The 25,157-nt window shown below is 41.9% G+C and overlaps 1 protein-coding gene across 27 annotated transcripts in view; it reads left to right on the forward strand.

Annotated features, from left to right (window-relative positions):
• The window catches only part of LOC119498895 (receptor-type tyrosine-protein phosphatase F), a 201,114-nt gene that overhangs the window by 59,154 nt on the left and 116,803 nt on the right, over nt 1–25,157 (forward strand). For all 27 annotated transcript variants that reach the window (XM_037787989.1, XM_037787988.1, XM_037787992.1 and 24 more), the window contains exons 2-4: nt 9,697–9,871; nt 22,692–22,837; nt 24,817–24,958. In XM_037787989.1, coding sequence (XP_037643917.1) covers nt 9,772–9,871; nt 22,692–22,837; nt 24,817–24,958 — 388 coding nt within the window. In that variant the 5' untranslated portion in view covers nt 9,697–9,771. The remainder of the gene's footprint in view (nt 1–9,696; nt 9,872–22,691; nt 22,838–24,816; nt 24,959–25,157) is intronic.

A 25,157-nucleotide genomic window follows, 5' to 3' on the forward strand; every position in this document is an offset into this window, starting at 1 on the left:
GCACTTTCTGCCATTTTTTTATGAAAAAATACTTTAATGATCAACCGATTATCAAAATAGATGCTGATTATTTTTCAGTCGATCGACTAATCGGTTAGTTGACTAATTGTTGCAGCTCTACAACAGTTAAATGATGATCAATTTGCTGTTGATTAATTTTCTATCGACAGAAAAATAACATTTTGGGGCATCTACATCTGGTACCAATAGAATATTTCCTGCTCTGCTCATTACCATGTAGGACAAAATGTTGGATTAGACAGTGAGGACGGACATGCCAGGTTCGTGGTGAGTCTGATGAACATGGTCTGAGCTGAGAGTCCCTGCTTCTCCTGCCCTTTATCGACTCGGCCCTGCATATTCCGCACTCATCTCTTTTACATTTTAAATCCCCAGGCCTCCGGAGAGCGATGGGGATATATGGTTCCATCTGCTCCAACAGACTGGCTCGTGGCTCAGACAGAGAGAAAGAGACAGAGAAGGAGACATGGCCAGGGAGAGAGAGAGGGGAGGAAACAGGGGGATGCAGAGAAACACAGACTGACAGAAAGACAGAATGGCTTATTAGAATCTGCCTCTTTTCACTAGTTAGACGGGGGCTGAGAGGATAGCCGTCTGGAATAAAAGGCAGGAAAGAAGTTGGATTAGGACCTGGGGATCCTCTTCTTTCCACATTTGCAATGGCAACTAACCCATGTTAAGTCTGTTAGGTCTTAACTGTTTCAGGTAGACCAGGGCTTACTTTGTGTAACACATTTTGTTTCAAGCTAGGTCTCAGAATAACATATGCTATGTGTGCTTTTTAGATCCCTCCATTCTCATCAAGGGGTCCTCCTTTGTAAATAGAACCTTATGCTTCACCGCGGACGCCATCAGGTCCAATGTTTCTGTTTCCCACCACAAATGCTTGGTTATATAGGAAGTGCTTTTCCTAGCCTTCCCAACGTTAGTCTAACCCTTCCCTGTGTCAACACTGGGTTTGTTCCTCTGTACCTCGGACCACAGAGGGTTGTTTCACTGTGTCTTTTAGGTGCTCTCTTCGTTGTAGGGTGAAATAATAAAACCATTGTATCAATATACAGTTTCACATAAACATGTTTCAGCAGACTGAAGCCAAACAAGCCTCAAAACCATCCACACCAGAATAGTGGGAACAATCTTTGGCATTCTGTGTCATTAAGTGAATGAAGGCTACATTTGCACGTCCTCCAACTGTGTTTGGTGGATATAGCTGCTGGCGTAACAGTTCCTCCGAGTTAGATTTGCATAAAAGGATGTAGTGAGATAAGGGGCTGTTGCTCATGCAACAGACCATCCACTCTGTATCCATGAGTTAGTGAATGACCACCTATTTGACTATTAGCAGTCTGGCTCATCCTTCCACAGCCAATTTGAATATTCCTAGTATGAGTAGGCAAATCTTAATCACTGTGAAACTGTAAACATGTGTACAAAGTCGAGCTGTGCAATATGGAGAAACTCCTAGATAAAAAAAAACCCACTAGGAATCTTTGTTGTTGCTAATCCGGTGAATTAAATACCTGACAAATGAAGGTATTTGATGAAAAAAATCCAATATTGCCTTCAAGCAGTTCTGCTCATTGATTTGAATCATTTTCTCCAATTACCAGACATGTTAAAGGGACGGAAAAGGGTATAACGAATCCTTTGCCTGTCTCACAGTATACAAGTATTGTTGCAAACAATTCCCAGAGTTGCTGCTGTGTCAAGGAGCACTGAGGCCACAGCTTGGTTCTCATGCAGGCCTCTGGAGGGTCCGTGTTGGCCAAAGAGCTTCACTCCCAGCCCGTTACAGTCACTAATCTGGCCTGACACCAAGCTGATTTACAATACCCCCTACCCTAAGCACTGACTCACTAGAGGTAATTGATTTAGAACAGTGTAGGCACCTGCTGAATAGTATGAAGCACTCAAAAGCCCCCTCCTACCCTCTTATACAAAGTTGGGTCCAACATCCTCACCTCAGGGCCACCTGTAGGAAATCATTACACTTAAACCCAATGAGAAAGGGAAGGTTTATTTCCTTGTTCAGCAATACTATGTGTTTTCAGTTTGTATTCTATTCCGCAATCCTTCTACCGTAGTTTTACAATGCTTAATTTTTCTCATACGTCTGCTCTCTCCGGTTGCTAAAGATCGAGCCGTGATATATCCGTGGGTTGAGCTGAACTTTTAACAACTGCATCTGTTGAGCCATCTATTGATCTACGGAGCTCTGTATTTGCCAGTCTTTTCTGCTCACATGCCTTCACTCTGTTTGTCTTTTACTGGCGGAGACAAGGCTTTCTGTCCAGGGGGTGGTGGGGGTGGGGTGAGTTGAAGTCGCGCGTTGTTAGGAGGGGTGGGGGTGGGGGGCCTGCCGTGCCTTCTGTGCTGCCTGCCTAGTCATTTTATGGCACCATCTGTCCACAAGCAAACCGTCGAGTGGTGACGTCTTTCCCATCTTTCTTGCTTGACAGTGTGAATTTCCTTTTGATATATATGCACATCTGTTGTTGGGAATGACTCTCAGTTTATATTGCTAATTTAATGTTTGGCCACAGCACAGAATCATTCTTAATTATGCAGTAATTCATTTGTTGAACTCTCTGAATTGTAAACACAAAAATATTTAAAACTTTTTCTTCAATCTTTGAACTAGGGCAAGGCTATTGGCTGTGTACAGTTTTAGAGAACTGAATACAAAGCTTTGTTGTTTCATCATTCTCCATTAGTTTCATTAGGCCCTACCTTTGAGGTTGTCCTAAACCATAACAATAACAACATATCTTATTTACACTTTTCAAAACAATGGTGCCTCACAGTCAGCAGAGATAAAAAGCAAAGATAATTTCAGTTGGAGAAATGCAAACAGCAATGATTTATAAGCAATATTATAATCATAATAATGATAATACCCATGATAATAAATAAGAATGTCAAAATGAAGATCCAAGATGTCAACAAAGGGGATGAAATTAATAAACAATACAAGTTTTGCATACAGAAGTCCTTAGAATAAAAGCATAATTTAAGAAAAGAAAGACAATGTGTCCTTCTGTATATATGTGAGACTCGTCTGTGAGGTAAACATTATTTTGAAAATTTTATAGGGCTGTCAATGGTTAAAATATTTGATTGTGATTAATCGCATCATTGTCCATGATTAATTGCATATTTTTTATCTATTCAAAATGTACCTTAAAGGGATATTTGTTAAATATTTAATACTCTTATCAACATGGGAGTGGGTAAATATGCTTGCTTTATGCAAATGTATGTATATATTTATTATTGGAAATCAATTAACAACACAAAACAATGACAGATATTGTCCAGAAACCCTCACAGGTACTGCATTTAGCAGTGTTAAAGAAATTTGTGGCATTAAAACAATTTTGTGTTAATGTGTTATGGCGTTAACTTTGACAGCCCTAAAATTTAACTTTATGATTTTATGAATATTCCATTTTAATTTTCAAGCTAGACTAGATTGTATTATTGTAAATAGGGCTCCTACAGTTAGTGCTACTTTACAGAAAGCTGTTCCACTCAGTTGTTCAGAGTATGCACAGCATTGCTTTTATTTGATGAATGTCTGTTTTACATTGAGCCTGCGTTTTGATTTATCGCAGTCCCTTTGCCCAGCACTTTGTAGTGCAAGCCATTTCTCCTTGCTCTGCAGCTCGACAACGCCAATAATCACTCTCCAATAAATTCAAATGGAAGTGGCACTCTGGTATGTCTCTTCTACTCTGCGTAATACACATCAGTGTAATACATATCACCTTTCATTCCAAGATTGATTTGCAGCTGAAAAGATTGGTGGCCCCCCAGAGGTGATTGTAAATCCCCACTTCAGCGGCAATTTATGGAGGTGCTTGAGTTTTGTTAAATGTTCACTCAACCAGACTAAATGCCAATCGACATTGTATCATGTGGGTGAAGCCGATGTGCAGATCGTCTTTGCATTCTGTTGAGGGGTGAGTCAGGAGCCTGGTGCATTAAGTCCAACCCCTCATGCATCACTGATTGCATCACAGATTGCATCACAATGCGTCACGGAGGCTCTGCGTCATATGTTGTAAATCTCTGCATACATTTCACAAGGATGTAGTATTAACATACGTAATTATTGAAGTGAACTACCTGATGGATTTATTTGAGTCATCCACACAAGCAGAGACTTGACTCGTGTGATTTATCACACTAGGTCAGCATAATCAGTGACTTTCTATTGCTCAACTTAAGGAAGTGCATTTATCTGTTATAGGCGCCATTCAGTCGCTCAATCTTCTGCTCGGCAGTACAACGTTAACAATTAACTCTGTGGAATCAGCTTGTAAACAAAGGTGCTGTAAAACTTGATAGGTCACAGGACATTACGCTTTGTTAGGTGAATTTCAATGCGGGGCCTTGTCGCAGCCCTGTAAAAAAGACACGCACCATCAAGTCTGCGTATACAGAAAAGGCTTTCAGAGTTGGAGGGAAAAAAAAACTCATTTTGTTACTTTGCACTTTCATTTTACAATACGGGGCTCGTCGGGTTGCAGTAATTCTCCCGGGGTCTTGTGGTGCGTGTTCGCCGCGGAGGTAAAAAAGGAGCAGAGGCTTGTGAGGGGTTAGCCTTCTAGGGCATGGAAAACTAATCAGGGGCCAAAACACTGCTGTCGAAAATTCAGCTTGTAACTGTGTTTATGGAGCCGTTGCAGGCTGCGCCAACACAAACCCCTCTGGTCTGGGTTTATCACCTCCAGAGACGGCCATGATTAGCTCCCCACACTGCTAGCCATATATCTCAGCTGTCCCCCCCACGCACGCTCAGGATGACCCATTAAACATAGACGGAGAGAAAGAGAGAACATGAGCAGGAGGGATGGAAACGATGGAGTGCAGGGAGATGCTACCTGTAGTTAGTGTAATAGTAGTGTTTACTCAGCCTCTGCGCGCTCTCTGCGCAGCTGTGCCTCGTCTCATCTCGTCATTGTCTGTTGGTAGACTACCAATTCTGTATGGGTGGCCACTCCCTTGCCACACACGCAGGCGGTAATGACTTGAATGACAGGCACCTGATGTGGGTGGCAAACAAGCAAACAGGATAGGTGGGTACTTTTTGTCATATTCCCCTCCCCACCGATCTCACTCAAAAACTCCTTTGTCCTCCACAGTTTACCGTTTTAGATGTTCACAACCCCATTGTTCCCTTGTTAATTACTTCACTAAACCTCTTAGTCGCCTGCCTATAATACAGCGTATATATACAGTATACGTCACGCTCTGCATTACTGAGAAACTCCCCAGACACTCGAGACTCCAAAGCCTCTTCCTAAAGGACTTGAAAGAGTGGATGCCCTGAAGAGTGGCTGGAGTTATTTCAACTTCAGTATCAATTTAATGAGCTTATGTTCTCTTTCATGGTTTCTGTTTAGATAAAAATGTTGCCACCATAGAGTATTCTCTCTCTCTATATAGGATACATAAGGGATAATGCACAGTGAGCCGGTCATTGTTGTGAAATAAACATCAACAGGGTGATTTGGCGAAGCGGAGGGGTCTTGCATCGCCTCGAAGGGGTTTATTTCACAATAATGACCGTCTCTTTGTACATTATCCCGCTTATTACACGGCTACTTACTTAAGAAATCAACAATTTGACACAAAAATGGTCCGCCACTGTCCGACATCAGAACTGCGTCCATAGCAACTGTCTGTTATACATAGCAACGGTTGCCATAAAGAAATAACAGACCATAGAAGGCCGTGATTGACTAATCAGAATCAAGTATTCGACAAAGCCGTGTAATAAATGATATTAACATCTTGACAAATGAGACACAAGACCAAATGCTGCACCTTAAATTGTGTTTATCCCAAATCACCATCTACATCTCAAATTGTGTTGAGTGATTCAGAACATTTTGGGCTCTAATGAATAGCTGTTCCCTAAACATTAGCTAATCATCAGCCTAGGAAGCTTGAATATATTAAACACAACCTTTTGTTTTTTTCAATAGGTTACAAGTGATAATGAGGTGGAGGGAATTAACAAATCTTTGTTTTGTCTATTATTTTCCTATATCAGGACCCCAAATTCTGTTCTCCATAAACTCGCTTAATTGTGCCAAATGATTGGTTAAGACAAAATCTAATCCCAGAAAATGGGAGAAGAGAAGGCAACAGAAGTAGTTCTTTATACTACAAGTATTGCTGGAGTTTTGATCTCCTCAGACTAGGGTTGCAACTAACGATTACCTTCACTGTCAATTAATCTGTTGATTATTTTCTCGATTAATCGATTAGTTGTTTGGTGAAAACAGTGTTTCCCAAAGCCCAAGATGACGTCCTCAAATGTCTTGTTTTGTCCACAACTCAAAGATATTCAGTTTACTGTCATAGAGGAGTAAAGAAACCAGAAAATATTCACATTTCTGAAGCTGGAATCAGAGAATTCTGACTTTTTTTTCTTGAAAAATACTGAAACCGATTAATTGATTATCAAAATAGTTGGCGATTAATTAATAGTTGACAACTAATCAATTAATCGTTGCAGCTCTACTTCAGACTTTTTCCCTTCTCCATGCACATTGGAAGTAGGTGAAGTTATGCCAGAAATCTCTACTACTTTAACAAAAAGGCAGAACCAGACAGAATTGAGTGGTAATTAAATTCAGTCTAAACTTTGTTAGCTTGTTGATAATAAAAAAAAATATTGTAGAACTTTGGTTTACGTTGTGGCACACTGGTTTATGAAACAATATTTCATATTCATACTCTAACTGTAAAACAATTTTGCTTCTGACTAATTATCGTGATTATTAATTAGAATCTCATTTCTGATGAAATAATCTGGATGACCATTTTTCCTGCAATTATGCAGCGCTAACTCTTTCTCTGCCGTACACACTTTCCTCTCGTCCTCTCACACACTAAACAGGCTTCAGAATTAAATCATTACCAAGACAGAAGGATTCACACACAATCTCACAAGGGCAGACATCCACCCCTACACGTTCTTATTGTTTTTCTCTCGCTCTCCCACATAGTTGCAAACAATGTCTTCCTGTGTGCTGAGCCACTTGCTCAGATTTTGGATCACGCCGCACCGTTTCCATGTTGGTTTCCTGTCCTTCTCTCAGCAGCACTATATAACGCCACAGCACAAACGCACATAGTGGCAAGTGTTGTTGTCCCATAGTATTTGTTTGCAGCTGGGAGGCACCAAGCTGCACTGGGATAAATAAGCAGCTATATAAATAAAGAATAAACCTCGCTCTAGGAATTTGTCTCATTGAAGATGAAAAGCATCTGCCTCTCTCTGGCATCTGCTGTAAAAGATATCCCTCCACCGCCAAGGGTTTGGAGCACGGCGACTAGCCAACTCTATCAGCCCCACTCACTCTCTCTACCCGCCGACATGAACCAACGCAACGCTGGCGTACAGAAAAATGAGTGTCAAAACAAATCTGTCAGCCAACAAACTTGACGCGAGTTACACTCATTTTGTAAAGCTAACTTGGGGTATTAAGTTGAAATAGAAATGGGGCCTAAATGCGTTTGATTCTGGTTGCAGAGTGGGGGTGTGATCCAGTTCTTTGGCACCTTGTGTATCTTTTTCTTCTTCTGACTGCTACAGCTTAACACACCAACAATGAGCTGTTTTCTCATTAGCAGTGAAGGTGAAGACGCGAGGGGAATCTCTTTTTCCAGAGGTGTTAATTTATTTTTTGCTGCACTTGTGGGTATTTCTCAAAAATCTACACTCAGGTAGGAGTATAATACAGCTTGATACGATCACAGCTTGAACTTTCACTGACGATGGATGATCTTGACTGCACACACAGTGTTTGGAAATTCCCCAGATGCAAGGTGTGTTGCATCGGAAGCTAGTTTAATCGACATGAAAGCCTAGAGGCACATTCCTGTAAGTGACAAACGGTGATGAGGAGCGAGCCGTCAATGATACCTGTCGGCAACTGTGCCCAGGTGAGGCAGCGGCGCCGTAACTCACACATAACATTCCTTCACTTCATTCTGTCTTTTTTCCTTTGCCAAGTGACTTGTCAAAAGAGGTTAAAAGCAGAGCTCAGACGAAGAAAAGGCCACTCTCGAAATGTTGCTTTCCTAAGATCTCTGCTTAGCAGAGTGTTTTCCTTGGTCGTGTTTCACAAAGAGGGTGGTCAAAGAGGTGCCCGTTGTGTGCAGTTTTTTCAATGTTTCCACACGCATTGAAATAGCAACATGAGTAATGGGCTGCTCAACACCTCCACAGGCTTAAGAATGGAAAGGTTTTTTTTCCACAAGATACTGGAGGCTTTGTGTTCCTGACACTCTAACTTATTTAGCTGAACTGAATAGACTAAAGCTGACCGGCCACCCAGCAAGCCTCTAGATATTCCACATTGGTGGAGCGCCTCTCTTTCTCTTCTCACAAATATCAGCAATCAGTATTGTTCAGTCTCCACTATAAACTCGGCAGTGAGACTGAACAGACGAGCTGAGAAAGTTCTCAATTCAATTCCAATAGGCCTCTTGTAAAAGCTTTACACAGAGTCATTGTCAGGGAGCCCTTGAAGACAAAAGTAGGCTTAAAACTTTGAAAACTTTTCTCATTTTAGTTAATTTTTTTTTCTGAAGTCCTCTGGAGATACTGCTTTAATTCCATCAAAAGAGAGATATCTATCCTTACCATATTGTGGTCCGCTTTACAGCGTTATGATTACTCATCACAGATGGCCATGGGCAAGAGTCTAGGGATAAGAAATTTAGTTAGCTCAATTCATGGGGATACACAGCTACTTTGTTTATAATAGCATTAGACGTCGAAACTGCAGGCTGTAACAAACTTAAGGTCATATATCCGAATCTTATCAGCATAGTCATTTCCTACACTAAATCTAATTCCCAAAAAGACAAAGAATCAATGCTGGCGTGGTTCAATTTGAGGGACAGCCTTTGTTATTGTGTCTCCACCCACTACTTAAGACGATGGAGCAATGCTTTCTGTTTTATTGCTCGGTTAATTACGGTTAATTTGTGGTACACCTGCTGCTGCTTTGTTGACCGGCCGTGTCCCCCCTTGGGGGTGTGTTGTATGTTAAATGTTCATGTATGCATACATGTTGTCATATTATGAGATCATGGCACTCTGTGTGATTTGAACCCATCTGGAAGACACAGTTTCAATTTCTTAATGGGGAACATTAAGTGGGCGGCGGTCCTTAGGGAAAACTGTTTAGGAGCTCCTCTGGGTTTTTAACTGATCCCCATTGTGAGAGGAGAGCGGAGGAGCTTAATCCAGCGTCCTGACCTCCCCCTTTGTTCTTGCTATTTCTTCCCATGATTTCTCACTGTACTGCATTTGTTCCCTAACTCTTCTGCTGATGCAGTTTGCGCGTTACATTCGCTTCACTTGTATTTTCCTCTTGCCCCCGAGCAGGATTTTGTTGTGGGTATTGGGTGCTGCGTTGATCGCAACCAAAGATCTCCAGCGTCGTGTGATGTTGTTTTCGAACAAGTGTAGGGTTAGGGTTTCTTACAAGTATACAAAATTCCCGTCTCCTTTGGTTCTGCTCTGCGACTTGCTTTTGATATTTCTGCTACCAGTGTTATTATGCTCATTCAAATATATGCAAATAAATAGTGGGTTTGAATACTAATGTTTCTGTACTCCTGTTGTGCATGTGTTTCCTCTCCCAGGTGTTAGTCTTTGATCCTGTCAGAGTGGGACGTGTCTAGCAGGGGACTGAGGAGGGAGCAGTGCCAACTTGGAACATGGGGCCTAATACTCACCTGGCAGTGCCCCTCCTGCCCAGAGGGGCGTTGCTGTTCCTGCTTCTACTCAGCTGCATGGTGTTCTCCTCTCAGGCAGACAGTAAGTAACCTCATTCACTTGCCTTGCTTCCTGAACAATCTAATAATACCTTAATTATCTTCATAAGTATTTTGACAGTAACAGCAGGTGTATTACCTTACCTAGTGACGCTCTTTTGTAGACGTTCTCCTCCTTTACAGGTGCTAAATATGAGATTGGGAGCATTTCAGTTGCCTCCGCACGGCTCTTAACATGGTGAAGGCTGAACTGGCGGCGCTAACGATGCTAGCAGCGCTAGGAAACAATGGCAACAGTGCTGACATAGCTTACAGTGTGGGCAGAACCGGAGCGTGCGTGCTACACTTCCGCGATAACGGCATCAGTCGGGACCGCGTTATCAGCTGTAACCCGGATTATAACACACAGGTAGAGAGGTAGACATTACTGTACTACTCTATATCTTTACATAGCAAATCATTGTTTGCTGCTATATTAATACTCTGGATATCATATAGAGATTCTTTTAAGAGATTGACTGTATTATCTAATGTTGAATTTAACCCACTACATCGCAGCACTTTAATTGAATGTAGGGATATTTGCAGAGAACAAGCTTTCATGCTGTGCATCACAGAGCTTCATTCAAAATAAAATATAGATTCAATTTACATTTGGTGTCTTTGGTGGATTCCGACAAACAGAAATAGCAGCTTGTTTAATGAATGTCCCAGAGTATAGAGAGCTTCAGTATTTGCACTACAAATAAGCGTACAGTGCACAAAGTGATTCTCCATCGGCCTCCATGTGCCTGGCTGTCAATCTGAATGACGTTTTTTGGCCGGAAGAAGGAGCTCAGAAAGATGTGTCACCGTAGCTGCGCCTTTGGGTCCCGGGGGCCAGCCAAGAATCACTGCCCTGCCGAAGACGGGGTCAGGGACAGAATTAATTCAGCGCATGACCTCACCTATAGTGCTGTCATGAGGTCACTGTAATTCAATTATACCCCACAATACCCTCCCATTCCCCCACCCGAACACGCCAACTGACCCCGCGCTTTCATACATGGGTCCAGTAGGATTTGTTTTTCTGTACCCTTTGCCACGTCTCACTCAACCCTGTGTTGTCAGCTGTGTCTCTTTGAGGTGTGTGTAGAGCTTTGCACAGTATCAGAGTGAACTTGACCTTGCAGAAAAGTTTTGCACTCCCGTCTTTTTTCTTGTGGTCTGGCAAGACTCTGTCTTTGCTCTGCCTGTAATGTGATCGGACCAAATCAAGTAAGACTTATAAGATGTGCCCCTCTGCACTGAATCCATCCCCAGACTTAAACACAGGGAAATCTATTTGACCCAAGTCAATTTGTGCTGCTGTTCCTACGCAACCAAAACTATTGCAATAGTCCCTCCATTGCATTCTGATATAAAAATAACAAACTCGGAATAATAACAGTTGCTTAAGAATTCAAATAAAGTATGAATTGCCGATAATGAATTGTCTGGAGGAAATAAATTAAATAACTGTAAGCCAATTCTTGGTCTATGAATAATTGGCGTGGCGCTCTTCTTTACAAAGCAAGATCTGCAGTAATTTATTTATTGGTTGGGCACCATGTTTATTGTCATGTTATGTTGTGTACATATGCTCTTCTATTCCTGCATTTTAATTGCCACCAAGGGGATGCATAGAATAGATTCAAATGAATATGCTTTTTAGAGATCATCATCAAGGAAACAAGGTAATGCCATGGGCGTCGAAGGTGCCAAGGTATTATTTAAATGTGCTGAGTCTGTCAGATGGCCAGTATGGCCCTGATTACTAAGCTGGGTTGCTATTGTGTTGTTTTTAATCTATATTGTGCTACATATAAAGGTGAATATTAAGAAAAATGAAGGATGGCTAAAGTCATTTAAAATTGTGTAGAACATATTTTGTCACGATTGTCTCCACAGTATTTTATGTCTTTAAGGTTTGTTGGCCATCTTCAGTTGCCAAACAATCCTGAGATATTTAAGGATTCCCACACAGCTGGCTAGCTTGTATTTCACTGTGTGCATTCGAACATTGGGTTAATTTGGACAATAATCTCATCTGCAGTATCTTTACTTTTGTAAAGCTAATCTTTTTTGCTCTCTGCCTCTCTGTCTCCATGAGAGCAAGATTGCCCTGGTCTCTAATTTTGGTAATCATCTCATTCACGGATAAAAACCCAGAGCCAAGCATTTTAATTAACAGACAAAGATACTCTGCTGTGACGAGCCGGCACGAGGATTTTTAATGAAGATGCACCCAAACACTCATACATTACATGAATGAGGAACTTGAGAAAAAGATGGAATTTTTATCTTAAAGGAAACATAAAACAAACTTATCGAGAAGCCTGGCACCGGTCCGAGGTTAACCTGTGGTTGTAGCTTAATGTAAGCACACATGGGAAAAAGGCCTGGCCCTGCTATTACCCAGACTGTAAAGCAAACAGACATAGAATTAAAATAAGACAGTTGGGGGGCAAAAATAACACCTACCACTAATAGCAGGGTTGTGTGCATTTGTGCAGCCTGTAATTTGTACGCATCTTAGTTATGTGAACTTGATAGTTCTGGTTTGGATTTCCTGTATTACAGGGCAGACACCAGACAGATATTATGGGTGGAGTGCCGGGCAAGTTTCTGATTACATGGGTTCGGTGTTCGGTCTGGTGTCCTAGTCTCCCCCCTTGAAAAATTTCAGCGAAGCAACCACAGGTAGCAAACGTGTGAGCAGCTTTAGGCCTTCTCCTTATATAAAAACGAAATCTATTCCCTTCACAGTGCATTGTTTCCTGGTTTAGGGTGGCTACATTTGAAAGGTTGTTGTCGTAGTGTTTGTAATACTTAAGATGGTACAATTCATCATGATTTAGAATCACAAATAAGTACAAGAAATCCTCCAGCGGCACCATCAGTGTTATAGCCCTGTGACATCATTCATCTTATAGCGTCATTGAGTCGGAACACAATACAGTGTGATTACTGTTGAGTGCTGATCGCAGACGCCCCATCGATCCCCGGGGAGCTCAGCCTAATCAACCAGCTCTCTATACAGCCTCCTGGTACACAATAGGCCACTGGCTCGCAAGGTCAGCCCCAAAGTCATACATACCCAGCACTTAAATGTAATGGTTATCTTTTTGTAGTGCTGTCATTGTGAGTTATTTCATTGGCTTTAATAAGCTTTTGATGTATCTTCTTGTGCCTCTCATGTTATAATCTTGGGCGGCTTCTCACGCGAGGTGCGGCAGGACCATCGAGGCCTTTGTACCCGAGCTCCGCTCTTTTCACTCCCAGTGGCAGGAGGATTACAACGGGACCATAATTAACTTCATAAGTTTAAAGTGACTTTTTACATGTCATGCTACGACCTTCAAATGTCTTATTTGTGACCCCCCACGTACCACCAATTGATTAATTGAAGTTTGTTTGTCTTGGCTATTGTGTGTATTTATTGTCGAATGGCTAAACCACTAAGAGGTTTCCCATGGTGCTGCTATGCTAAATATATAGGTACTCTGGTTTTGGACATAAATATCCCAAAATACAGCATATCTTAAACAAATTAACCTGTAAGACAAGCTCCATAGATTGATTTGGCAATTTCTAAAGCTCTTACAATGGACTGATGTGATTGAAGTGCCAAAGTGGTTTTGAGAGGGGTGGCCAGACGGGGGGCTGGGTGGCTGGAAATTGGATTGTATTTTTTAGTGCCCATATGGTCACCCAGTCTAAAAACTGACAGGGATAGAAATTGATTCTTTTTTAATTAAAAGTAACCATATCCACCTTGGAGAGCCACTTGGAGAGTAATGCAGTTAGCACACAGCTGTGGTCCACACACATCATACAGACAGAGAGAGAAAGAGAGGCTAAGGTGGAGGGAGAACTAAACAACAGAAAATGCTCTCTGAGAAACCAGTGTGTGTGTGTGTGTGTGTGCAATATAAGTGAGGAAAACATCTGCAAGATAAAGTGTTGGAGGGACGCAATTTAGAGGTTGGGGAGATTTGATGGGAAGTTGTTTTCATAAGCCAGTGCAGCAATGTCAGAATGGAGGGAGGAAAGGGTCATCAGAGGTTAATGATGTGAGATTAATAGTTTAATTAGGGAGCTCAATTGCAGGGCCAGAGGCAGTCACCCAAACCCTCTGCTGTGTCCCGGTTTCGGCAATGCCACAGGACGACAAGAACCGCCAGTGTCCTTCCAGAAAAGGGCAGATTGAGAAAGACATTTAAATTCTGTGTTCATAGTGACGGCTTTATTGACAAAAGACACTTCAATCCCTCGCTGCTATTTATTATGTATTACATTCTCACTTAATCTTTGGTTCCTTTGAATTGAAATAATCCAATATAATCAGAGAGTTTGAAGGGTTGATGTGGATTTAATTTGTGCACATGCAGCTGTTTTGTTACATTCTGATTATTGATCAGACTGTGTTGAGATTGGAGAAATTCAAGATAGCTGGCATTAGATACATAGACGTAGTCACCGTGACTTCACTCACTGGTTTGTGGACTGACGTTTCGAAGCCTCGAGTTTGGCATTTTGGACATCGCCTTCTTAGTTTTTTGCCGTTGCCATCTTGTTTTTTTGTAACCAGAAGAGAAGGTGGAGCTAAGTACAACCGAACGCTAAATAAAACGGTTTTAGTTGACCAAAATGTTACAATTAACTTTAATGAACTGAAAACACACTGTGAAAGTAAACTTCTAAGAGAAAAACAAGACAAATCCCAGACCGGACAATGGTCAATCACAAGGTAACCACATCCTAAAGCATACCCTGCTTTATGGTCTATTTGACTCTGAATGGGACCATAACTAGCGATTGAGACCATAGACTCATGTTTACAATGTTTACCGAGGTAATAAATCAAGTGAGAAGTAGGCTCATTTTCTCATAGACTTGAGGAGTCGCCCCCTGCTGGCTATTAGACAGAATGCACATTTAAGCTGCTTCCTCATTGGCTTCACTTTTCAGACCAGGAGGTTGCCCACTGATTAAATAGGACACAATAAAGTAACGTATAGGCATATTGCCATACACCCACGTATTGTTTAGTGTTGGAGCATCCTCTAAGGTGCATTTAAAGACATGTAACTCAACCCAAACAGCCTGTGGACATGTTGAAGCATAAAGCATGGTTGGACCTCAAGTGAGAACTAGTTCTTGGGTAAATGGTGCTAAATCATAAGGGATTAAACAAAGAGACAGAATCCCATTGTTGTTCCATGTCCCTACAGTAACATAATTAAATTTCTCCCTTAATTTCGGTTAGTGGAGAGTTGAATTACGTAAGAGCTCCGGGCCGTGTGGGTGAGAAGACGAGAACAATGGTAGGGGCTCTCTGTGGTCTCTGAGGGAGGGCTAATCTAGGGGAGGCAAATTAATGAGGTTAGTGGGGTCGCACGGGGGGTGCGTGGTGATGGATGATGAGTTAACCCCAGAAGAAGAAGAAGCTAGGAGCCATATCAGCGGCGGACCCCCACGACACACCCCCTCCCGGGATCACTTAACACACTTAACATTTTCCCCACACGGGTCTATTAATGTCATTGTCCGAGCCAAGGTGACCATTGGACTTCACCCAGCAACATTAATAAAAAGCCATCCCGTCATTTGCCTCAATCTCCATTCGTATTCCCACTGCAACTTTACAGAGTAGTTTGGATTTCCATTACAAAGATGTCACGCTATATACTTTATTACATATTCAAACTGCATTCAAAGTGTGCTTTTTCTTCTTTGTATTTTGTTGCCCACCCACACATGTCTCCTTATGCAGCAGTCAGTCAGTCCTTCACAGCTTCAGAATGGGAAAAACGCTTAGTTTCATGACAGGGCAAATGAGCACATTTCATCAAGTGAAATAAATGAACATCGGAGGTGATGCAGCCCGAGGGTTATGCAGATGAGCTGCGCAGCTCAGCCGAGACATTAGCAGGCTTGTCTTGTAGGTGAAGGCCAAATACCTCATAAAGAGCATGTTCATTGGAGACGGAGTGATTTTGCATGTTACATTCGTATTGTCGTGTGGCAGACTCTTCACTCAGATAATGATATGGTGAGTCTCCAACCAGCAAAAATTATGGGTGTTAGCATTGAGAAAAGAAACTGTCAAACATGTAATATAGTTTGCTCTCGTTTCATAATCATCATTTCCATTACAACAGCATATATATCCTTACGCAATAGTGCAACAAAATTAGTTTTATTTTATGAAAGTAACAAAGGAATTAGTGTCTGCCTTTATCTAATCTGTCTGTTAAAACTTCCCCTTAACACAAAGACCGCCAAAGAGCATCTGCATCCTTTTGGGTGGGTTGAAAAAAAGCCACAGGTAGTGAATCATCGTTGTCTAGATTTAGGTTGGGCGCCAGTGTGAATACACCACAGGTAATATAAAACCTCAGATTTCTAATCGTGTGATAACACAAACACCCACATCCTCACCAGCACCATCAAAAAGTACACAATGAAGCATTTATCCCTGCATGCTTTTGAAACAGATGTTTCTAAATGCCCACTCCAGGCATTGGTCACCAAAGCACATTGTGTTTTTTGTTTCAAATGTCATATACTGACTGACAGACAAGAAGAGAGAAAGAGAGCAGCCTTGAGAGATGCCTGCCTCGTTCATAATCGTCTTGAGAAGATGAAAGCCATTACATTAATGTTGCTCACACTGGGAAGAGAGGAGTGAAGGGTAATTGCACTTAGAGTTCTTGTTCTTCTCCGCTGTCGTGAATAATTCACTGAAGGCTGGAAGGCCCGATAGAAAGCCCGTCTTCATGGTCCACGAGGGTATTGAAAGTTTGATGTTTTTCTTTTTTCTTTTTCTCTTCTATAGGTTTAGACATTTTATCTTAAGTACAGTATCTCAGAGATGATGAATGACATCGCTCTTGAAGTTCTGATAAAGCTTTAAAAGCTCCATCAATCTTCGGCCACTACACTATCATTCTCTAAAAAGAAAAAAAAATGCTTTGGTTTCTGTGTTATCATGAGTGAACGCAGTGTGAACTGACTGTCAATGAGCGGGAGTGGATAGTGCAACGAAATCGGACCATCCAGCACAAACCTGTTCTAACACCTCCCATATAGGCCCTTGTTTGAAAACAGGATGTTTTCAGTGTGAGGAGAAAATACCAGACACTGAACCTTTGTGTCAAAAGTTCACAATGTGGTGTGATTGACTCAGCAAGAACAAGTGGAGGAGCAGGTGGACTGCTGTACTGTTGCACAATATCAGTTGCATTGCTATCACTTTATAATGTGAGATTTAAATTGAGGTAGCTAGATAATAAAAAAAATAGCGCTGCCCCCTCTTAGTCCATTAATCAGTCGTTTTGGTCTTAGTCGATCCTGCTTCATATTGTTTAATCCTCGGGTTCCTCCACATAAATTCTAACTTGTACTATGTACATGTCACATTTGGGGGAAAAAAACACAATTGTCCTTGGTGTTCAGCTGTAAAACAGAAGTGCAGATAGCAAACATGATGTTTATTGGTTTAAACAAACAGCCTGAAGTGCAGTTGACTTTATCTGGGTAAATAACTTGCAGGGGAGGCAGCTTTATATGGAATTAATTGCAAACAAGTTGCCTGCTAATGGCCCGAAAAAGGCCTTAATGGAAGTGTTCCATTAAAACAACCAGTGCAGATGCCATCAGACAAATTTCCACTAAGTGTTGCCTCGTGAAAATGATAACTTGCTAATCCATTATTAATAAGAATTAATGGTTTTCTCTGTGCCGCGTGGGTATCGATCCCTGATACTCTACACCACAGAGTAGCTCTCATTGGGCACTCTGGCAGGCTTGGGAATACACTAATTGTTAGCCACACAAGTGCCATTTACGCGACTCTCCCTGCTGTCTCTGCATTTATTACAAGCCTAGCTCCGAGGCCCCCGACAAGGATAAAAGAGAAAACTGTAAAGCTGCTTAGGAAACATAGCACACAGTAACACTGCTTTGAGTGGGTCAGAACAGCAAAAAATACATATGAATAAATATTTTAGTAAACCACTTTACGTTTTTATCTGGTCTCTTAAACGCTCACGTCTATTCTTGTGCTGACCCATATTCATTAGTTTACCTATTTTCTTGCGCTGTACTTGACAATGTCGTTCACTGTTTTGCTGTACATTGACAGGTCTTACCCGTCCCAACACCTTCAGATCTTCAGATCTAGTGAAAAATAAAACACCTGTAGCAACACCGGAGTTGGGGAACCCCTATACCTTTCATCTCTCTAATGACCTCAGACCTCACAAATACTGCTGCAGGCATTTGGTTTACTGAGAGAAGCTGTTTAATCCCCCACACACAGAGAAATCAGCTGCCTCTAGGCTTCCTCACACCAGGGATCTATTCACATATTGTCAATATCCTGCCCTCACAAATTTTACATTCCAGTCAATAGGGCACAAATATGCATAAGTGAGAATACACCTTGTTTGTATACAGTGTAATTTCTAAATATTATGACTTACTACTAACAATGACTGCTGAGCTAGCACTTTGTATGACGTTTTTGAACATAGGCGTTAAAAGGGTTTGCATTCATTTCCCTAATAACCCTATGAGTTGTTTGATAATCAGGTTGTCAGGATGTGATAGCATACAAGAAACACCTTATTAGCCCCACAAAATAAGAGAAACAACTGTGGGTTTTGTGTATTGTTTTTTTTTTTGTTGCTCTGATTAACTTATTCCATTCATTAGTTGTAACATGAAAGCCTTTTTGCTCTACAAACAAATGTGTTTTTTTCCAGCAACACTGTTTTGCACGCAGATCACTTTTTGATCTTTCTAATGCATTAATATGGTAATTATAACCAAAATATTGAATGATTGACTTGTAATCCAGATCTGTTTATCTGCTTTGATTTTTTATAACCCAGTTTAGGTGTTTACATGATAGCGTCATTAATTAGAGCAGCGCCTTGATCTTGTTAGCGAGAGTAAACTAAATGTGCTAAATATGAAATATTCATGAGTCGATAACCTCGGCCCTGAAATTCTGGCACCTTGCAGGCCTGACAGTTGTGGCAGCGCTTCCTACACATTGCCAGCGAGACGAGCATGAGTTAAAGTCTTGAGTGTCAAGACAGGAGTTTTTGGATGTGATTTATCAAAGCTTAGAAAAAGTGCAGCTCAAAGCTTGCAGTCAGTGGCTGAGGGAAGGATTTGCATAGGTAGGCTTATGTGTTTTCCACCTCGTCCTTGCCATTGTTTTCATGTGACAAGTGCCTGACAGCCAGGAAAATGGGACACAGGCAGAGAAAAAAAGGGTCGAGTCTGGATTTTGTCTCTAAGAAAAGAACTGACAAAACCCAACAGTTTGAAATCCTCTCCCACCAGTGGTGGCAGAGTGATGGAGGAACTCGGCAAAGTCCAAAAATAAATGCTTCTGCCCTTTCGTTGAGCTGTATTAGGGCCACTATTAACCCTGTCCGTGAGTCCGGGGTCCAGGGTCACCGCAGTCCTTTTTGAAATGTTGTGATTGAATGCTTGGTGAGATCTGGATTAACGATGGACAGCTCAGAATTTGCCATAGTTTCGCCTTTGAGTCAAAGGTTAACTATCAAAGCTTTTTTTAAGAGGATTAATACGGGAAAAGCTCAGCGAGGGCCAGTTTACCCTTTTCTTCCACTTATCCCTAAAAATCCTTACGATTTCTAAGATCCAGCGGTTTCTCACTTAAATGTTTGTTGCAGTGCACAAGCTTACATCCTTTAATTTTGAAGCATGTGCCGAGAACTGTTTAATGCCGCCTGATCCCGCATCTTAGCAACAACGTGGAAAGCCCTCACATCAACTTAAATGTAGCTGCTATTGACAGATGTTGGCGGGAACTCTTGGAAGTCAGAACGGTGATAATCAGGTCTCGAGGATTCCAACTCAGCGCCCGAGCACGCTCCGATGCATGCTCAGGCATATACTCTGAAGAGCTTATCAGGTTTGAATCATTAGCACAGCTCTCCCGCTGCCGCCTGCGTGTGTGTCACAGTCACATTCTGACGCTATAGAAAACGATTTAGTGCGGTGCTGTTGCAGTCTAAATCTTGTCCCCGGGAGGACGAAAATATCATTCAAATGTCAGGTGGGTTTAGGTACTATGAAGGGGTCACAGGTCACAGATGGATGGATGGATGTGTTGGATTACTGTGTATCGCCAAGCACGCATAACTGCCTACTCACTCACTACTCACACTGCACTACAGCACACTTCAGTCCATCTGTGTTATGTAAAGCGATTGTGTTTTCGTCATTGTTAGCTTATCAGGATTGGCTTTTAAACAAAGGACCTGGTTAGCTTTAATCTCTTTTGCTAATGTGACAGTTATTTGACAATGATTTGATCCAAGAAAAACAGGTCATATAATGGATCATTTCAAGAGTAAATAATAGATAGATAGATTCCTGCTGTTTACTTTTTACAGCAGGGAAGAGATGGTATCTCTCAGTGCGTTCCTATGTGAAGTGTATGGAGCAGTTTTAAGGTATTAACTTCCGTTTGACTGATATATAAATGTTTACTAGTGTAATTGCACTGCTGTTATCTCTATGGTCATCTTAAATCACTTGTGTCACCCAACCTTGTCAGATACTTGAGTTTGCAATTCATGTTGTGCAAGTATTAAGACAAATTGTTAAAAAATATATATTTTTTAGCATAAATATCTCATATTTCTTCTAGTATCTCTGTCCCTCCACCCGATGTGTATATGTGTATATTAAAAGTGTCGAGTATATGCAGGGTTCAATGTTAATGTTTTAAATTTTTTGGCCAGGTCAGAAATCTACTTGCCTGAGGTCAATTTTTACTTTCTCCTATACAAATTGTTTTATTTGTTAGCGGTAATTAAATAACAACAAAGACTAAAGTTAATTATTATGTTTTATCTTTGTTTAAAGGACGATGTGTAGCATTTTGGGGGATCTATTGGCAAAAATGGAATATAATATTCATAACTAACTTTCATTAGTGTATAATCACCTGAACCTAATAATCGCTGTGTATTTGTTAGCTTAGAATGAGCCATTTATATCTACATATAGGGAGCGGGTCCTCTTTACATAGTCCGCTATGTTTCTACAGTAGCCAAGAATGGACAAACCAAACACTGGCCTCTAGAGAGGGCCTTTCACATTTTCGCGTCCGCCATAGTCCACTTTAGTTCACTGTAGTTCTCCTACACGCTTGGCACACGGGAGAAATTTCCGTTGGTTGCAATCTACCACCTCACCGCTAGATGCCGCCAGATCCTACACACACTGCACCTTTAAGTAAGTGAATCAGAACAAGGACACAGTGTGTCATAGATGCGAAGCAATAAACAGCTCCGGAAAAAACAAGGTGTTTATTTCTTTTTTTACCACTTGCCCGATCAGACAAGTGAGTTGCTAGATTTACTACCAAGACGTGGTGTTTTACTTGCCCCTGACAATCTGACAATCCTTATTGTTAAGCCCTGATATGTGTATGCTTTCAGTATCTCTTTTATTGTGTGCTGCTGTATTGCTTGAAGAAAGCTCCTCTGCAGAAATGTCCTCGAGCAAGGACAGACAGCACCACCTCTCTCTCTCTGTATCCAAGTAAGGGCAGAGGTTGACCATACAACAGGTCGACCTGGAGAATATGCTCACTGAAGGCCCTAACCGTGTCAGAAAGAGGTACAATATTATGTTAACTAGATATTGACCTCCCCACATTCCCACACCCCCTTCTCCCATCAATGTTATATTAGAACACATAAACCAGAAAGGAACGGTGGCAGCCACTGCTGGATTTTCCCCAGCGTGTGCTCAGAGAGGGAAGGCTGGCGTCTCCTCTGTGTATACAGCATAATGATTCACCCCTTTGTGCATGTCTCTGCGGGGCGGTCTGCTCGTCACCACTGCGGTTTAGGTGTTCCCCACCTCCCTCTCTAATGACTCTGGAGATGAAACACGAGCTGACGGAGCTGGTAATGAGGACATCGTGTCACGTTGTTGAAGCCAGACTCGCATTATGCACGTCTGAGGCTGTAAATAAAGCATAAAGCATTGGCGGCTATAGCGCGGAGCTAAGGTGTAGCGTCATGTCAACTTAATACGGGCTGCCGCTGAAACACACACTTCATTGTCCTGCGCACAATGATGTTGGGTGTGGAGCTCGGGAGTCGGTAAAAACACCCTGAAGGCAAACAGGGGAAGTCAAGAGGTGTTCTCCTAGGTAGTCCGCTGTGTTGTTGTAAACACACGTGATCTAGGAAGTCACGCAGAGGTTACAGAATCACAACCAAGTAGTGGCCTTGTTTGGATTTTAGGACACATCAACCAGTTTTAATGCCTCTTAAAACAGACATGGTTTGAATGCTAAATAACCTGATTAACTCCCAAAGTGTCTAATTTACCTGCTCTAGGAGTTTGTGTGTGCTTATCTCGTTTTATCTACTGGGTTTAATGCGATCCTTTATGTTCAAAACATAGAACTGCAGCTTAATTGTCTTTGGGCGACAAACTTTTCAAATGGCGTGTCAAAGCAGAGGTGAGAAATCCAACATGATACAGTGACAGGGCGGCTCACAAAGCCTGGATGTTTCTCCCATGACTGAGCTGCAGGTGTGCACAGCAACAATGCCACTGTGTTTTTTTTTTTGTCATTGTTGCCCTTTTTGTGTGGAGAAAGTGATACCCATAGATAACCAAGTTTCACATGCCGATCTGATTGGCAGCAGGCACTAACATCACCTTCATTTCTTCCCCTCCCTTCTGCTCTGCCCTTCTCCCTCTTTCCCTCCCTCATTTTATCACTCCCCGTCTCCCTCTACCCCCCCTTTTTGCTCCGGCTTCCTCAGGCGTGCCAAGTTTCGTCAAATCCCCAGACGACCAGACGGGCATCTCGGGAGGGGTAGCGTCGTTTGTGTGCCAGTCCGCCGGGGACCCCAAACCCAGGATCACCTGGATGAAGAAAGGCAAGAAAGTCAGCTCTCAGCGCTTTGAGGTGAGCACTCATGCGTGACTCTCAGATCTTTGAACACTCCCATACACACCCACGTGTACACAAGCAGGCACACAAACACAACACACGTGACAAAACATTACAGACGTGGGCTTTTAGACTGCCTCTATAACCCGTCTCTCATTAACACAGACACACCCACACATGCGCGCACACTCGTTTTCACAAAGCACACACTCGCACACAATCAATTGGCCTGTTATTGAGCATCACACCAACTCTTCTCTTCTCCAAGCGAGACCAGACAGGCCTCCCTGCTCTTTAATCTGCTTCCATCTTGATTTATAGAGTCCTCTTCATCTCTTTCAGACTTTTTCACACCCCCATCCTTCCCCTTGTGTTCCTCGGCTCCACCGTTGCTAGCCATACACCCCCTTGATGTATTACTTGATGTATTTCCCCTCCCTCTTTTGAACCCATGTGAACAGAAGGAAGTGCCCTAGGTGGGAACTCACACTGTTTCTGACCAGCCTTTCCTCTGTAGCATAATGTAGTGGTGGTAGCTGGGGGTGCTATTTGACTCCTGGTTGGTATTCCTTGATATGATACATGTACTGGTTCCGCTGGGCATCACAGTATTTTGGGAAATTATTTCATAATATCATTCTCTCTTAACATCCTGGTTGATTCCCTCTTGTATTTAAGAGGAACAATCTTTTCGTTATCCATTTTTACTAGGAATATCCTTGACCAAAGAAATTCTTAGTCGACTAACACTCATAGGATTTGGTCGACGAATTGATTAGTTGATTTAAACCTGCAGTAGGCAGAATGTTTTTGGCATCGTTGGGCACAAATTCCATAATAACTTTTCAGCATATTGTAATTCAAGTGCTCTAGGAGAAAACTAGACTTCTGCACCTCCTCATGGCTCTGTTTTCAGGCTTTAGAAAATCTATCACGTGACGGGAGACTTTGGCCAATCACAGGTCATTTCAGAGAGAGAGCGTTCCTTTTGGCTGTTCATTCATCGGAGCCAGCTGTCAAACATTCGCAAACTCCGATCAAACAGTCAAACTAGGCAACGCTGATCAAATATGAATCAATATTCTGTTACTGAAACATACAGTAGTGTACTGTTTAGCAGTAAAATGAGAAAGTTTGCTCCAGCTGGTGGGCGGTGCTTGGTTTTTCCTCAACTGATCTCAACATGGCTGCCGGGTCGCAAACTCTCTCATTTTACAGCTAAACAGTACACTACAAGATGTTTCTGGAAACATTGGAGGCAAGAATTAGGCATTGCAATAACAGAATATTGATTCATATTTGATCAGCGCTGCCTAGTTTGACCGTTTGATCAGAGTTTGCCAGGCTCCAGCTCCAGCTCGGCTCTGATTGGTTGTTTTCCTCCGGTCTGTGAAATCTTGCAGATGCCATTAGGAGCACTGGAGGACACGGAGGAATATGATTTTTTTTTTTTCAGATTACCTGTCTCATGCATTACTGTCAGGATATAGTGACCGTTTTATAAAAATTACTTTATTGTAATCATATTTGCTCCAATTGTACCCACTGCTGCTTTAATTGACAGATCTGTAAAACTGAGTTTCTCCACAAAGAATTACACTGAAGCACTACTTTAAATCTTGTGTTTACCAAATATGTGCTCATAAGTTTCTTAGAAACAAGTCATTCAGTATGAAAACATAAAATATGAACAATCGACCAAAGAGATTTTAGTCGACTAAGACCAAAAGTCGACAAAGACCGGGCAGCCCTAATTTTTAGTGAGAACAACAGACTCATATTCTACTTCTGAAAAGTCTAACTTTTGTACCAAGATATGAAAATAGGCCTTTGAGAAGCTGGCAAAACTGGCAAATGTTCAATTTTCTCTTCTCTCAGAACAGAAAAACAAAAAAAACATCTAAACAAATATTATTTATATGTTGCAATAAAGTGCTATCCTCGGCCCCAAAAAATAACATCCCTGCCCTTTTGCTTTGCTCCGGCTCTCCCAGGTGATTGAGTTTGATGACGGCTCGGGCTCCGTACTGCGGATCCAGCCACTGCGCACACACAGAGACGAAGCCATTTACGAGTGCACAGCCACCAACAGCGCTGGCGAGATCAACACCAGTGCCAAGCTCACAGTGCTTGAAGGTAAGATAAGTCTTTGTTTTTTCTCGCTTGGTTTCTTTCTCCATCTTGCTTTCACTCTCACTCTTTTCTTTCACCCCTCTTCATTTTCCTTCTGCTGGTTTTTTCAAGCTTTTTATTCCAATACATCTCAAAAGCAAATATGAGTGTTTACCTTAACAATTCATACATAAACATTTGCAAATGGTTAGAATTCCTGGTA

Source organism: Sebastes umbrosus, chromosome 12 (genome assembly GCF_015220745.1).
Source record: "Sebastes umbrosus isolate fSebUmb1 chromosome 12, fSebUmb1.pri, whole genome shotgun sequence".
Lineage (NCBI taxonomy): Eukaryota > Metazoa > Chordata > Actinopteri > Perciformes > Sebastidae > Sebastes > Sebastes umbrosus.